This window comes from Agelaius tricolor, unplaced genomic scaffold, assembly GCF_023055355.1.
Source record: "Agelaius tricolor isolate 1412-34295 unplaced genomic scaffold, bAgeTri1.0.p SCAF_6, whole genome shotgun sequence".
Classification (NCBI taxonomy): domain Eukaryota; kingdom Metazoa; phylum Chordata; class Aves; order Passeriformes; family Icteridae; genus Agelaius; species Agelaius tricolor.
The window spans coordinates 17,920,691-17,937,917 of NW_027269266.1; the positions used below are offsets into that span (position 1 = coordinate 17,920,691).

Genomic DNA, 17,227 nt, shown 5'->3' on the forward strand with positions numbered 1-17,227 from the left:
ATGTAAAGAGCTGAAATCACACAGCTGAGTGTTACTCAGTACCTCCTGGAAGCTGCTCAGCATATCAGAATCAGGGCAGAATTTGTATATTTGTTTCAGACCTGATTCTGCAAAACTGAATTAAATTAATCATCTCAACTTCTGCAGAATTAACTTGAAATTGAGAGGACTAATTACACAAAAATCACTCAGGATGGGAGGAGTTGCAGTGAGGCTACATGCTCTCTAGACAATTGAAAAAGCTCTTTCCACAATGCACATCACATAACTATGATTAAGCTAATTGCTGACAGGAAGGCAAGTGTTTATTGAATGTGATGTCTCAGAAGCAATAAGAAATCCCTTCATTTGAGGAGCCTGGAAAGAATATCAGGGTAAAGCAATTTAAACATATTTTCTGTAATTCTTCATAAGCAGTTGCTATAAGCAAGCACCAGAGGTGAGACAATGCAAAAGGTGGTTAGTCCAGTGCTTGACTGTCACTGGTTCCATCACACATATGAGAAGTCCAAAAAGAGTATTCCCGAATTTCTGCATCATAAACTTCAACATTTACACTTGTCATTTTTTCCTGCCACAGTGGTCCAGTAAGATGTAACTGATGAGAATCTTTATGTTGGCAAAGTAGAAAGTGCAGACTTTATGAGATTGCGTTATGCCATTTAGCAGTTTAGCTTTGCTGCACTTTTTAGATTTAAAGAAATAACTCTTAGTACTAAAAGGCAAAAAACCATTCCATATTCAAACTATTCGCCTATGGTTAGTCCATTTTAATTATTGCATATAAAAGTGTTTTATTCTTTTCCTCAATCAGACTGACAGAGATCACTTAGAGCATTCAACTAGAACAGTCTCAATAAAAACTAATCAAAAGCTCCTGTGAGTTTGAGCATGGGATCTGGTGAATTCAGTAACAAATATAACAGAATTCTAAACATTCATGTTTACAAAAAAATAATTACAAAAATCTGAACAATAAGTTAATAAAGTAAAATAGTTATCTACTGTTCAGATATAAAATCCCAGCAACTTAATTTACATATTACTATGGCAGACATAACAAAATTGTGAATAATGCTATCCACTGTCATAAGTGGTACTTTCAGATTTCCAACAGAAAACTTATATTTTAATTTTCTGTTCAAATACAGCCAAAAGTAAGAGGCAAAGCCAGCCTAATAGTAATCCAAGGTTCTGTAGGAGAAACATCAACCAGGGTCGCCGTGTCTGAATATGAGTCATTTCAGGAAGCTAAAAAAAGAATAAGACAGCAGAATGAGAGCCAGATACATTCATCTGTGGGAAAAAAAAGTTATGGGAAAACAAGACAAACTTCATTTAAAAAAAAGTAATTTTCAAAATGCTGAGCTTCTGACTATAGTTATTAATGTGTAGCATTTTCTGTACATTTTGACAAAGCTGATCTTGACAGCAAAATATTTAAATTAATCAAATTCTACCCACTTTGATTCTTTTACTAGCACTGACAAGAATGATAAACAAGGTTCTGAAATTTGTTAACGTCTCAATACTTTGTAGTAATTTTATACAGCTGTCTGCAAGGAAATGCTTATTTAGTAAAATTAGTGATTTCCTTTTGTGGGAATAAGCTAGTTGGAGTATTTTTTGCCTCAGTACTATATATAGGGTCAATCATGCTTTTTCTGAAATAACTGGCAACACTCCTATTTACTTGGGCTTTAGGAGATGTACAAGTAGAAAACAGGACTTTTAAAATATGCTTGAAAAAAACATGTTTAGTATTTTTCTCTGTGAGTTTTAAATCATGTAATGGAGCAACACTTGTTTATAATCATAATAAAAGCTACTTGCATTGACCTTTCACTCTACAGTGTATTTTATCAAAGGCTGAAACTAAATATGTGTCTAAACAGAGCTTGCAGAAATGATGCCTCAGGCTCAAATTCTCTTAATATTTCTGCTTTATTCAGGGGAAATACTGATGACTGCTAATACTGTCACATCACCTCTGGAAATAAATACAGAGCAATAGTCTGGTGCTGACCTCTGGTTTTGGTTGTGTGGTTTTTTCTGTGCTTGGATAAAACTACTGAGTTCCTGTGCACTTTGGAGGCTCTTCACAGTAGCTGTAACAGCAGCAGCCACTGGGAGACAGTGGAGTGGTGCTGACCAAGGAGGTTAACAGGAGTGTTTGCTATGCTTGTCCTTCCCTCTGTCAGAGGGGGGTCTCTGGGGCTGCTGCTTCTGCATTCTTCTTTCTCTCAAAGTTGGCCTGGGCTCAAAACAAAACTGTGCTGAAAAATCTGCCTCCACTTTAAAGTTTTGTCTGAAAAAAACAGGGAAACCCAAATGGCCTGGATTTTTATTACAACAAAGTAGTGGTTTAAATTAGAGTACAGAAACTTATGTAGTCATATTTGATCAGTGTTTAAAGATAATCATAAACATTTAATCTAAAGCAAGTGTACACACGTCAAAGTTCTGATGTAATTAAACTCTGAACTGACAGTTTTAAGTGCTCAGAGCACACAGAGTTTTTTGTGTATATAAGTAAAAACTGTTAATTAAGACCAAGCCTGAATCCAGGGTCCCAGTCTAGATGTTTAGTCTTTTTTATTTATCCTTATAATCAGTCTATTTTTTCTTCTTCCCCAGTGCCCAAGTGAAAAGTTCTCCAAACAGGAAAATTTTCTCCTCCCACTGCAAAATTTAATTTTCACTGTTGTCAGTGACTATTTATTGCTGTCAGTAACAATTTAGGAGCTGCACACAGGCACAGTAGGTTCCTAAGAGAGTTTTCAAAAGGAATTCTTAGGAAGTAGTACCCTTTCCATGCCCCATGCTGATGTCTGCTCCCTCCATCTAACCTACATGCATGTAACCAACACACCAACCATTTCTACAGCCATACCTGGTGTGACATCCCTGCTTATCTGTTAAAATAAAATGGCTGCTGTCACAACATCAGCCATGGTCACCCACCTCTCTCTGAGCAAAAAAGCTTGTGGTACAGCAGAGAGAATGTTGTTGTTAAAAAGGATAACCCTATTTAACTGGCAGATGCAAACCACTTCATGAGTTAAGGGATCGTAGCACCACATCCAAGCTGTTGGGAGCTATCACACTTGCTAATGCTTCAAGTCTGTCAGAGGCAAAAGAGGTACTGCTAATCAAGGGACTGCTCTGTTCTACCCCAGCTCATGTTATCATGAGTGCACAAAAGATAAGAAGAAATAGGAAGCAGCACGCTGAAGGAAGGCATGAGAGGCTCTCAGGCATGTACCGGCTAAAAAAGAGTTTTTACCAAGCTGAGCATATGTGGCATGGCTGCTGCACTTCAACAGTCCAGCAAATCACTTTAAAAACTACCCTCTTATCTTCACAATTGAAAACATTTTTAAAATTAATCAGAGTAAACTCCAGTTTTGTATGATTTCTTGGTGAAAAATGATGGATATAAGTGATTTTGTCTTTTGCTCTGTACTCAGTTTCTGAAATTATTAGTCTACCCAGCTTGCTAATGGAGTTACAATGCCATTTGTAGGAATGAAAAACCTTTAATTAACCACAGAAGTAGATTTGAGCTACTTTGTCTGTGGTGGCAGTCTTACAGTGCTGTTCTGTCAACAAACCTCCACTCACACGCCTCAGTGTTCCTCAGTGCAGAAACCAGTGAGGCTGTTCAGTTTTATTTAAATGCTATTCTGACAAGCACATGAATATGTGAAAGCCCATAAAGCAAGTACTGAAAATTGCAGTCAAACTTTGTGTACTACTGAGTGCTTGTACACCACTGGCAGGAGCACTGATGACTGTTGTTTGTAGATGAGAGTACAGCACAGTATAGAACCTATTTCTGTGCAGAAAGTAGAAAAATACAAAAAGAATGGCTCATTTTCTCTTGAGATGTACTATATGAGCACAAAACTTTTCAGACCTATAGATGCCTGTACTGCTACATAACTATTTTTTAAAATAAAATAATCCCTGTGATATTTGACACTGACAAACAGGTGAACCACCCAATGACAGTTCTTTTCACAGAATGCAGAGAAAGGCTGATAAGAGTTGTCTTAATAAAAGGAATTGAGAAAAATATGATCCTCCCCTCTCCATTCTTTCTTCCCTTCTCATCAAGACTAAGATTATGATGACAAGCTAAGAACAAGGCAAAGCATGTCCCTGTCTCTGCCTGGAACTATATTTTCTCTTGGGATTTACAGCTGGCACATTGCTTTGAAGACTCAGGGAAAAACATGCTATTGTTCTAGGAGCTTGTGGATCCTTGATGGATGCCGGTCCTACGCTGAAGGAAAAATACGTGTACATCGTTCTTAGCCCCATCAGTAAAGCCATGCCTAGACAGTTGGTAGGCAGCCTCACTTCCAAATTTCTCTGTCAGAACAAGCTGCAACTTGGTACACAGTGTTCTTGTCTGTTATTTACTACCTCAGTCAGGACTGTTGACACATCCACAATCCTTTGGCCATTCCCTCTTAAGCTCTTAGGTGAACTTTATGTTCATTTTCCTTTAGTTACAATAGCAAAAATAGACTAAAATACTACCAAGGTCTAAGATCAATTACTGTAAGTAGAATTTTAAATAGGTCATAATACTGGAATGGCATATCAGGTTTAAAGTATGATGCCTGAACCTGGTAAAGAGCATCTCAGGCATGAAGTGGTAATGAACACAAGGGAGAGACAGACAGCCTCGGGAAAAAAACAAAGTAATAATTTATGAAGAGACTTCTTTTTTTCTCCCTCTTGATCTACTCACTCAAAACATTCCATCTCCGTGGAGGAGCTTGCAAGGGACTTTACATCAACACATGATGGTTAAAGATCCATGTGACAAAGCTGGGCAAGCATTTAAGTTCTGCATAGCTTCAAGAGTAACTGTTAACCAGCTCTTCAATAAATTACGTGGCCTGAGGCGTCTGCTATGAGCTATGATTGCTCCACATTTTTGCTCAGACCTTCCTCCTACCTTGTATCTTCACACTTTTTTTTTTCTATAGACAGATAATTGCTATTGAACTGGGTGTATAAAAAATATCGCACAACTATAAAAAGCTGAGGTAATCTAAAGGCTTTTTTATTACTTAAGATCTAATTGAAACCTCCCTAGGACAAAAAGGAAGTGTCCAGGATAAGCATCTTACATTTAAATTCTGAAACTGCAAGTTTGCATTGAAACAAAGGGTGAAAAATATATAAAGAAAAGAGCAGAAAAAGAAAAAAACCCCAGTTTTTTTCAGGATCTTAAAACCCCTGAAGGTTCAAATATATGTTTTACTGAATAACTAAAAATACATTGTTTAAAAGTCTTTAAAAGATTTTTTTTAAGACTCTAAAATTCCATTATGTCTTTCTCTTATTTTAGTCTCTTAATGGTCTTTATTTCCCCTGTTCATTATAATGGCACCTAGCGTGAGAGTGACACAGAAGAATAACAGATTACTTTTCTAAGCACTGTACACACACAGGGCAGACAACATGATCTTCCCAAGAAACTCTTTTTGTCTCCAAGTTCACCCCCCATGACACTCCTTTATGATGTGGCTATTCTATAAAGAAAATATAAAAATAGACTGAAGTTCTCACCATTTCTGCTAAAGATAAATACAAGAACATTCCAGCTGTAATAGTAAAGATCCAGTTTTGAATGGATGGGTCAGTTGATAGAGAAAGGCCAATATAAAGTCCTAAGAATGCTGTTAGTGCACTTATAAAATTCATCAAAATTGCAATCTTCGTTGGGAGCCCTGTACTTAGCAGCACAGCAAAATCTCCTGCATAGAGAAGAAGAACATTTATTATTTAGCTGATAAATGTATTTTTAAGACTCTTGGTAATAAAACATGAAGGAAAATCATTAAGATATGCACAAAGATAGTGAATGATGGATACCTGCCTTTAGAATTCTCTAGAATTAGTTATAAACTTGTCCTGTATGAAATAAAAATCCCAAAACAACAAAGAATTGACTTGTACTTGTTTAGCTGTTCCTAAAGATAGCATACAGTATTGAGGAGTGGCTTTCTGTTAGTTCTCTATGTTCCGTGACATTTCCAGCTTGGATACATGCAAAAGTGAAGTCACATGGTTTCCCAGAGTTTCTAAATCTTTCTCCACTGGGAACTTGCCAGTTGAAATCATGTGGGTATATTTGCAGCATAGTCTTTGAGTGTTTTACAGGTGCTGCAAGTCAGAGTAATCTATGCCAGTCTGATCCCAGTTTGAGTTTAATCCCACTGATTCCACCCCTAATCACTTGCAGTAAGCTGTACATCAGAACCACATCACACATTTTTCTCCTAAAAGGAAAGATTTCATAACAGGCCAAAATTAGAATATTTGAAAAATTTTGCTCCATGACTGTAAAAATGCCACTTTGACACTGGGGCACTACTGCCCCAGAATTAAGAAGGTATCTTTGGAGGTAACTGTCAAGTATTTCAATTTGCTTTGCTCTGCAAACAAGAGTTACCAGCTTTACAGCAATCCTCCATCCCACCTTTTTGTTTGGAGGAGTTTTCTACATAGTACATGAAATCTTCAGTCATTTAATGATAGAAATGAGAACCTGCAGTTCTCAAATCAAACTTCCCAATTCATAAACATTCATCAACACAATATCAGGAGCAGCTTCAGTCATGCTGAAAGTTTTACCAGAAAAAGTCAATCAAGGGCAGTAATACAACAGAACAATCCTCCTGTCCTGTCCAATAGTAAAATTAGCAGCAGGAATGAGGGTAGCAAGAGGAATACTTGATTAAATAGCTCTGCTGCATATTGAAATTCTTGGATAGCCTGTTGTGGCAGGCATGGCCTGGGTCCTGCTTACAGTTTATTATTTTTTGTGTCTGTACACATAGGAACAACAGGTCACTCCTGACCTGAGGTCATTTGCATCTGGAGGTCAAATGGGAAGGCATCCAGTAATGAGTGCAGAAGCCTCCTCTGGTTTTTGTGAAGGGCAAAGCAATTATCAGTCTCACATTGTAACACTGTAATTCATGATGCTGTAAGCAAGAATTCCCACAAATGTTATAGGAAAGAAATTTTTGGGAAACCTGGAAATACAAAGTCAATCAGGAAAAATACATACATATATTTCTTACCCATTTCATGAGGAATTTCATGGCATAAAATAGCAACAGTCGTTGTCACACCTGTTTCTGTTGAGGATGAGAATGCTGCTCCTATTACCAAGCCATCAGCAAAATTGTGAAGACTGTCACCCACCAGAACCATTATTGCTAACAAGCTGATTTTTTTACCTCAAAAAAGAAAAACAAACAAACAAACAGATAAAAAGCCCAGTATTAACCCAAACAGATATTGCCAGTTTTGTTATGTTACAAAAGATTTGGGGTTTCTGGTGACTTTTCATATAACATTACAAAAAGTCATAATAATCAGAGGGAAATAGTGTTTATCTGACTTTTCCTTGTTATTGTACTTCCTTCAATACATTTGAAACAAAAAAGTAGGTTTCAGAACAAATAAAAATGAGATGAAAATACCAAGAAATAACTTTCTTATTCTTACTAGGTCAACTATTAGACAAAAAATTAGGTTTTTGTCCTGTCTAATGAAGCATCCTAAGGCTCTTTATTAATCTTTCTTTATTTGATGAAATTCACATGAGTTTTCTAGTTGTATTTGGAGTTCATCCTCCATTGTTCACAGAATTGCAGAGCTATAGTGAAGATGAATATTTGGTCTCATGCAGCTGGGTATTTTAATCCTATAAAGCTTGCTACTACTGAGCAGTATTAGCAGAGTCTGGTTTTTTATGCAATTGTATTACAGTGAAAGATAGAAATAAAATACAACAAGCCTCAGAGTATCACTTATAGTACAGGGTTACAGCATGCTTACATCCAAAATTTGTTCCAATCAATTAATGGCTGTTATGCTCATAGTACTCCTATCTGGAGCACTACTCATGGTCTGGATGGCTGTTTGTCTTTCCCATGCTGCCCCGTGACCTTGTTTTAGAGTGGAACAGTGTACTGGGTGTTCATGGCATCATGTCACCTGACATGAGTGGAAAGGTGCTACTGGTGATGCAAGTACTGAAATCAAGCTAGGGAATTAGGGGCAGTCTCTCTGCCTAGCCTGCAACAGAGACAGCTGGGTGGAATGCTGAACAGATTCCCAGAGAGGCAGTTTATCTCTTCAAGAAGCAGCAAGGCTCCATATAGGTTCAATGTCTAAACTTAGCAACACACAATTGGCTGCCCCATCCTGTATTTTTTTTTCATTCATTTAATCCACAGTCTTACAGTCAGGGCTGCCTAATCTCTGTCAAGAAACTCATCCAGCTTCCCTCTGCACAGAATGGACAGAACACTTTGAAAAGAGTTTGTTTCATGCCTGAAGGAGCAGGGTCATGATTTGGGCCCTAAATATGTATTTTGCTGACTTTTGGTGACTCCCCATAGACATAATATGACAGACTAAGGAGCAAATGTCAAGCTGCACCGATCTGTCTGAATACAGTTATTACCAGGTCTCGCTCCAGTAATGTTTCTCTGAGATGACCATTTTATAGTGATGGGGGAGATATTTTTCTCACAGAAACTGGCTAGAACTGAAGTCTTCAGACTATTATAAAAAACACACAGAGCACATAAAAGCCTAACGACCGTATTCAGAAAATCCTCCCTGGTTGTCTGGGAGCTCTGTGAGTTCAGAAAAATTGGCAGGCTTGTTAGATTTTGCTGCCAGCTTACAGAGCAGGACGTGGATGTCCCCAGTTTGCACAGTACTTTCTAAACACTGTGGGCAGTTTATGATCAATAGTGCAGAGCATGAATTACATAGAAATAATAGATTCCTGCCTTACACTAAGTTTGTGATTTGTAATAAGCACTGGCCAGGATGAATTCATGGCCTGCTCTGAGGTCTTAGTCTGTTTTGTTCAAGTATCTGATTGCTGGAGAAGATATACCATGATTACTGGAACTCATTCCAGGATGTTTTAATATAACATAGGGATCAGGTTCACATTGTGGAGCAATTACAGCTATAAGCTTTGTGAACTTACTTGACAGAAAGTTAAGAAGATGCATGTATAAACAAATCAGAATGTTTATCTTAGATTACTTTCAGCCTATTGTAAAGCAACTTTGTTACTGGCAATTATCTCACTGCATTATATTCCAACACAAAGTATTAACTATTAACTTAGTACCTTAACTTTTTCTACAAAGCCTCTTCTTCTCCATCCAACAATCTTATTTTTTTTCTTTGCTTAAATAGGAGATCAGAACTCATAGCATTCTATTCTATAATTTTCATAAAACTAATGGGTACAGGACCTCAGCAATATACTACACCCTTTCAGTTTAGAATAAGAGTTTAAAGCAAACACTTATCCATAAATAGATATTTTCCAATGTTTCCACGACTAACACAGAAAAAATATTTCTAGTCAATGTAAAGTGTCACAAAGTACAACAAATATAAAATGCTACTGTTTGGTCTTCTCTGATATTGGTAGAACAAGTATGGATAAATGCAGAGAGGGCCAGTCAGACATCTTTTTATTTAGAAAGTTTCTTGCTTTCTAATTTACTCTCTGACTATCTATGTGATTGGCCCTTTTTGCAGTCCTATTTGACAGGCATTTATGGTGAAGCTTTGCAGTTCTGGCTTCTTTCTTAGACCTGCAGATTCAGTTTTGGGGAAGAAGCACCTCACTCAGCATCAAGGTACCCAGGTATGTTTATGCTCTTAGCTGTTTAAAAGAACCGTAATGAAACAAACTTTTGTAATTATGTATTCCCCCACCCCCTCCAAAAAAAACCCAACAAATTACCTCCCACCCTTCCCTACTAAGGTTTCATTTATGGATGTAAGACTGAGGTATGAGAAAAAATTAAACTAAACAAAGATTACTGAGAAGCTATCCCAAATTTAGTAACTTGGAACAAATAACATTGAGATCACTAGAAATTTGCTGTTGCTTAGCAGGTTATGATGATTGAACCAAACAGAAACATCTAGAGATGAACCATGTAGTCACATTTAAACTGCCACTGGACTGTGTATACTGGAGAGGTGAAAGAGAAGAAATGAAAATCCAGATTTCTGATGCTTCAGAAATAGAAATGAAATCCACAAGAACAGAAGAGAACATTAAGAACCTAGAAGAAGATAATGACACAATTAAATAAATCAAACTGATGACCTGAGATCACAAAATAAAGGGGGGTTAATTATAGTAAAGAAACTGATTTCAATTGAAATATTATTCTGTCAGTTGAACGACTGCAACTCTACTGAATTCACCAAGGTCACAAAGTACAGTTAAAGGCAAAATTTGGTTTATACTCTATTTTTGTAATTTTACTAAGCAGCAAAAAACCACAGAAGACAGGAGTTATCAAAGTTCTCAGAAGCAAACAGATTACTCTAAAACTGAGAGCCATTATGAGGCTGTAATTCCATACCTGTGATAAATCATTACTGCTTTAAAGAGTCTATTGCTTTACTGTGAAAGAGAAGAAGGATGCAGAAATATATTAGCACAGCAAGCCTACAAAAAATGTTTCACCACTTTCAGAAATAAAAGCCTGAGCTAAGTTTAAAATTAAAAAATATGTCTTGTATTAATTTTTGACTATTTCCCTTTAAGCAAAGACTTTAGGAAAATAGATTGCAACAGTGAGACAGCAAATACTAAAGCAAGGACAGTGTGAGATTAATGAACTTCACAATCACAGGGTTGGCAGCTGAGAAGGTCTTTAAGCAGAGATTAAATTATGTAGCCAGGCGCCATCAGATGTGATGATGTGTCACACAGCAAACGCAGAGCTAAAGCCAGCTGCACACTTTCAATTCCATCTTAGGTCTGAAGGATTTTCCTGTCTTGTCTAGTCTTTTTATTGATACTAACTTTTTTTGCTGATCATCTTGCTGTCTGGAGGAACTTCAGCAGGTTCAGAATCTTCAGGGCTTCTCTAGTTAAAAGCAAAGATAATGGGTCAGTATTAAGAGTGTCTTCCAGCTGCTGCCATAAATATAGGAAAATATCAACAAAGTTCAAGCTATTTGAATTAAAGATAGTCAATGGTTATTTGCACAGACATCATTAGAAAAATTTACTGGCCACTGGCAGTGTGATTGGTACTGCAGAAACACATAAAAAAGAAATCTACCTCTCCCAGAGAGGGTTAAGTCTAATTCAGGTAGGAAGAAATACCTGCATAGGCATTGTTGTAACCCAAGGAAGCCACACTTCTGCTTGAATACACAAAAATCTGAGCCAAAGACTAGAAGGGACATTATAATTAAAATTGCATGTTTTGATTTTGTCATGACTGGATAACTGTATTTTCCTGGAGAATGTGTCCATAGGATTTCCAGGGAAAAAGAGGTAGAGACTTTTAGGTACTCATGTTCTTCACAGTTTTTCCGTGAAAACACAAGACTAAAAAATATGATCATCAGTAGGTTTCATCCCCTTTCAAAATATAGGGGTTTTTCTGCAGGGTGGTGCAGCCTCCAGTGTCTTGTGTCTTGGCTTTTAGCCAGGGCTTCATCTCAGCACCAGGCAGCACTGGCTGGGCATAGCAGCACCTGACTGCATTCCATGGTGAAATTTACCCTTAGTTCAAGTGAAGAAAAAGAAAGTGACTTCCTCCTTATCCTAGAGAGATAAATTGATGCACCAGCCCTAACATTTAATTAATAGATATTGCAGCTGTTGGGAGATAGGGGAGAACATGAATAATCTCTCACTGTCCCTACCTCCTTGGGGCTTTACTTTCTGATTGGAGAAATTATTAGAAATTCATGTGAGGGGGAGAGAAGCCAAAAAACTTGTTTGCTTGAAACTAGAAAGACTCAGTTTTAATTTCTGAGGGCTTTTTTCCCAAAAAAGTATGTTCAAACCTATTATGGCAGCCAGTGGAGTCAACAACAGCACAAGAGCTCTGTGTTAGGGACAGCAGCCACCACTCCAAAAACTGTACCAGAGATGTGCACTGGCTACAAAATAGGATATGTTTATTGGTTGGTCTTAGCTTGGTTGTGATGAGGGATATGTTCTGTAGAAGCATGAGAAGAGAAGGGAAAATAATTGTTTCTCATATTCTACATTTTAAAGGAAACATAAATGTCTCTAGTTCCCGTGATTGCAGCCAGTCATATGAATTCCAGTAATTGTTCCATTTCTCCTATATTTATTCACATGCCACTTCTTTGAACTGTGAGTCAAATCTGCAAGACTAATTACTGATCTGAAGGATTTATAAGTTTTTCTTAGTCAACCAGTGTTTGTCTTAGTATTACTCACATGACTCTGAAAAATTGGCTGCTCTCGTGCAAACCAGCTCAGCCAGGCTAATTCTATATAGATATTGTGATCTATATAGAACTATGGGGGGATCTTGCATCTGGGGGGAACAACATGTTCATTCATTATCATAAACAGGAAGCTTTGACATGTCTCACAAAATAGTACACGTGCTTCACTCCTCTGTTGGATCTGGTTTTTAGTGAGAGATTTCCAACTATGTTTTAGAGATTAGTGGTGACTCATGAGGCTCTTGCCCATCAAAACTACATTAGTAAAATGGAGTTCACCTGTGCATCGAGATACTGGATATAACCTGAGGACATTTGTTGAAAGAAAGAGAAAACAGGGTAAAATTTATTACTCATTCTAATTTGCAAAGATTTATCTGTCTGGATACTATTCACAGACAAGTCTAAAAGTATGTAACTTATAGGTAAGCACCATTCCCAGATGTCTAAAGTGTTTACATTACTCTTCAAATCTGTGGAAAAATGCCCAACTACAGTCCAGGATTTAATCTGTCCACTAATTATGGACTTAACTCTCATCGCAGGAAGTTCCAAAGTTTTTCCTAAGGGAGAGTCTGCCTTTACATATGATCAAAGTATAAAAAGAAGGGATAAGGAAATTCTTCAAGAATTTTATCAACAAAATGTATAACAATACAGGAAGCATATTGTTATATCAATCTGATCCAAACTTAAGAAAAGTTATTGTAAAATATCTGCTCTTGATATATCTGTGAGAGCTAATTATGAACTTCAAAATCTAGAGATTCTTGACAATCATGTCAAGTAATAAACAACAAATCAATAAAGAGTGAAAAATAATACTGATTTATTATATTAATTTTGTTCATTTCTTTAGAGGAACAGAGAAAGAAGAATTTTAATTCAGGGAATTATGTCATATTGGTAACCTACCAACTGTATGGTTGAAGTTGATTTGCCTCTGCCTGAATGTTCATTTAATTCAGACTCCACTGGAAGATCATGGGAATGTCCCCAGTGCCCATTAACTAAAGAAAGGCCCTGCTGAATGAAGATGCTTTGAAATTAGTTCTGAAACCCAGTGAACACAGGTGCAGCATTTCTCAGTCTTTTGTGAAAATTTAGCATTTTTAATGATTTGTTTTTTCCAAACAAAATCTGCTGAAAAAGATCACTGGCTGGCATCAACATTTCCTTAAATGTTAAAAAAACCTGAAAAAAAAGCCCTGAAAAGTGAATCAGATATATCAGTGACAATCACAAAGGTTTGGTAAAACTTAATTTATTTTAAAAATCAAATTCAATATTTAAGCTGAGATAGATATAAAAATTAACTCTGAGGATTCATCTCGTTCTCAGTAGAAAAAGTTTAAAAATTGGTGGGATGATGATAAAACCCTTCTCTCAAACAAGGAACAAAAAGGACTCCTTTTTACCAAGCAAATAAAATATCACCATTATCAAAATACTCTCATTCTATTAATCTCACATTGTATTCTTATGGGTGACTCAAAGGTAGTGGGGATAGGGAGTCATTGAGGCCTAAATCAGGCCAGTCTTCACACACTCTGTAAACAGAACAAGCAAAGGTTTCTCCTTCTTAAGTGACATTAGGATTGTCTCATGCTGAGAAACTTAATGAGCCATCATAGTTTGTGCTACATTCTATCCTTGTGCATAATCATATTTTCAGGCTCCGGCCATACTGAAATAAAGTAATACAATTGCTGTAAGCATGGCTGTAGCAAGGAGATCTTACTAATAAAAATTGGGTCCTACTGACTGCAAAACACATGTTAGATTTTCACATCACTGGGATTGGGATCAAAAGCAGTTTGGAAATTTTAAGATAGCATTCTTGAAAATATCTTATGCTTGCATCTATCTTTCCATTGCATCTTTTTCCTCTTCAAACAGAGCCTAGAGCAAACAACAGTCACTGCTATTTCATATGGATACACACTTTTCACCTGCTCCAATGTGACTCATGAATGCAGGCTTATGGAACATGTTTGATTAACTGTTCCCCTTCTGGAATTATAAATACATGAAACACACTCATGAAGCAAGTACAATCCACAGAGCAAAGCAAAATAGAAACTGAAGGTCAAGCTGGTAGGACCACTTTGGAAAGCAATTATCAATGCTTCATTTAACCCACAGAAATTACAATTAATTTCCACAATCATTTTAACATTCTGTGCACTGCAGAAGCTCAAAATACAATAGTTTTTTTTAAAGGGTGAATTGTACAAAGCCTTACCTGGTCACGAGGTGTTACCAAAAGAAAGAAACACTTTTCTATTAGAAAAAATCCATGAATTCCTCCAATTATTCCCAAAAGTTTCCAAATATATTCTTTCCCCTCATAGAAATGTTCTACATCTTGTGCTTCATGTTTATGCAAACCAAGAGTCTAAAATAAAAGAGATAAAGTTAAAAAAAGTAAAATGGCAATGTTTTAATTTTTCCTACAACAAGTCATAATGCATTAATTCATTTTATTCTCAGAATTTTATTTTCCCAGTTCTGTCAAAGTTATATTGTGTTTTGAAATAATCAGCTGAATAATAGAGGATGAAATTAATCACGAGGAGCACAGCTACACTTCTTCATCTCTCAGTGTTGAAAGTAACATTATTTTTAGGGACAGTTTTATGAAATCACCCTTTATATATACAAGATATATTTTGTTTGCAATATATTGATGCTAAAATTCTATAAAAATTACTTGCATTATCTTAATATGCAAACTTCATATCGAAAATAGATAAGGAGCTACTGGAGAGCATCCAGCAGAGGCCACAAAGATGTTTAGGGGACTGGAGCATTTCTCTTATGAGGAGAGGCTGCTGGAACTGGGCCTGTTCAGTCTAGAAAAGAGAGGTCTGAGAGGGGATCTCATTGATGTATACAAATGTCTCAAAGGTGGCTGCCAAGAGGGTGGTGCCAGTCTCTTTTCAGTGGTTCCCAACGACAGGGCGAGGAGCAATGGCCATAAACTAAAACACAAGAGGTTCCAACTCAACATGAAGAAGAACTTATTTACACTGAGGGTGGCAGAGCACTGGCATGGGCTGCACAAGGTGGCTGTGGATTCTCCCTCTCTGGAGACATTAAAAATACCTCAATATATTCCTTTGGAACCTGCTCTAGGTTATCCTGCCTTGGCAGTGGGTTGGATTAGATGATCTGCAGGTGTCCCTTCCAACTCTAACTATTCTGTAGTTCTGTAACTCTGCGATTCTGTGAAAAAATGCATTAATTAATTAATGCATAATTAATGCAAACAATGTTGGTGGGTATGCTTCCTTCTTTTCCCTAGTGTCACAGCACAGCAGCCCTCCTTTGCTGTGAAAGTGAGGGGTCTAAAGGCTACTAGATACATCACTTAAAACTGGCAAAGGAGAATACTTTCACACTTAAAAGGTGTTGCTGAAAGAAATGCATTTGTCTCACTTTCAGTGAGAATTGCCTTCCTTAAACTACTCTCCCAGTTTTGCCTCCAGAGATGATGCACTGAGCATAAAGAAAATTTTAACCAGAATCTGAAGCTGCAAAGATCTCTTTCTGTGACCACTGGAAGTCTACTCATAACATCTGTGTCATAGCAGAGGAGACTGTTATAAATAAATGAATACGCAATAGAAAATTTGGTTCTGTTTTTCATTTTATCCTGTTCTTAAAATTTAGATAATGAATTTAGGAAAAGATCATGCTACCCATTTTATTACAATTCTAGGCATCAGGATTAATTAGGCTGATAGTGCCTGGTTCTCTGGAACAATCTGTGGAGGGGACTGTGGATGGGTCATACAACTTTAGAACAATTTTTGTTAAAATGTGTTACAGAATCTGCCTCATGAAATAAATTAATACCCATCTAGAACATGCCTTGCACAGGACTTGTGGAGTTTCTGAATTTTTTTTTGAAAAATAGGAACCTTTCTTTCTTTGAATTTGTCAATCATGGATTTCTACTTATTATTTTTAATCTCTCTCTGAGCTACAGAGTGCAAATGTAATTGAGGTGCTGGGGGAATTTCATGGAAAGCTTTATTTATAACCTGATGAGCATTATCCAGGTTTAAATGGACCCTCTCTGTTGATATATTTCAACATTTTAAAAAGCACAGAAGTGTCTATTACTTACCTGAGGAATAAGATGTAGCAATGCATCTCCAGAAAGGGTTCCAACAGCCAAACCGACAAACAGCTGTAAAATGAGTGTATAGATTTCTTGACAGGAGTTAAATAAAATGAGAGTTGTACCAAACATAGATCCAATAGTAATAAGTAAAACAGCAACAGTGCTGTAACCATATTCTGTAGGGGAAAACAAATGAAACAAAACAAGGGCACCTTTAATAATCCAATATTTGTATTTGTATTTGGATATTTTTTTGTATTCATAATTGTTGTTTTAAGGATATGTTTTCATACCTCTTTGTACAAGCACACAGGAGAAGTGATTCATTGTGACACTATCTGATTTCAGCTGGGATTGAGTTAATTTTCCTAGTACCAGGTACAGTGCAGTGTTTTGGATGCATGATGAGAATAATGTTGACTACACACTGATGTTTTGGTTGTTGCTAAGCTGTGCTTACCCTGAGTCAAGGACTTTTCAGTGTCTCATCCTCTGAAAGTGAGGAGCTGCACAAGAATCTGGGGAGGTGAGGGAGGAACACCTCTGGGACAGCTGACCAAACTGGCCAAAGGGATATTCCACACCACAGAACATCCATACCCAGTGTAGAAACTGTGAGGAATTGGCCAGGAGGGGCTGATTGCTGCCCAGGGGTGAGCTGGGCATCAGTTAGCAGGTGGTAAGCAATTGTGTTGCACACCACTTGTTTATCTTGGGGTTTATTTCCATCTCTCTTTTTTTTTTCTTTTGTAATCTTCCTTTCCATTACTAATTGCAGTAGTAGGA

General features: G+C 37.0%; 1 protein-coding gene across 5 annotated transcripts in view; it reads right to left on the minus strand.

The window, feature by feature from the left end:
* Positions 1–287: 287 nt before the first annotated feature.
* The window catches only part of SLC39A12 (solute carrier family 39 member 12), a 34,189-nt gene continuing 17,249 nt past the window's right edge, over positions 288–17,227 (minus strand). For 3 of the 5 annotated variants that reach the window (XM_071428886.1, XM_071428882.1, XM_071428885.1), the window contains 7 exons: positions 16,445–16,617; positions 14,555–14,707; positions 13,225–13,335; positions 10,898–10,961; positions 7,110–7,268; positions 5,590–5,777; positions 288–1,251 (listed from right to left, as the gene is read on the minus strand). In XM_071428886.1, coding sequence (XP_071284987.1) covers positions 1,123–1,251; positions 5,590–5,777; positions 7,110–7,268; positions 10,898–10,961; positions 13,225–13,335; positions 14,555–14,707; positions 16,445–16,617 — 977 coding nt within the window. In that variant the 3' untranslated portion in view covers positions 288–1,122. The remainder of the gene's footprint in view (positions 1,252–5,589; positions 5,778–7,109; positions 7,269–10,897; positions 10,962–13,224; positions 13,336–14,554; positions 14,708–16,444; positions 16,618–17,227) is intronic. The other 2 variants (XM_071428883.1, XM_071428884.1) reach the window with 2 other exon arrangements.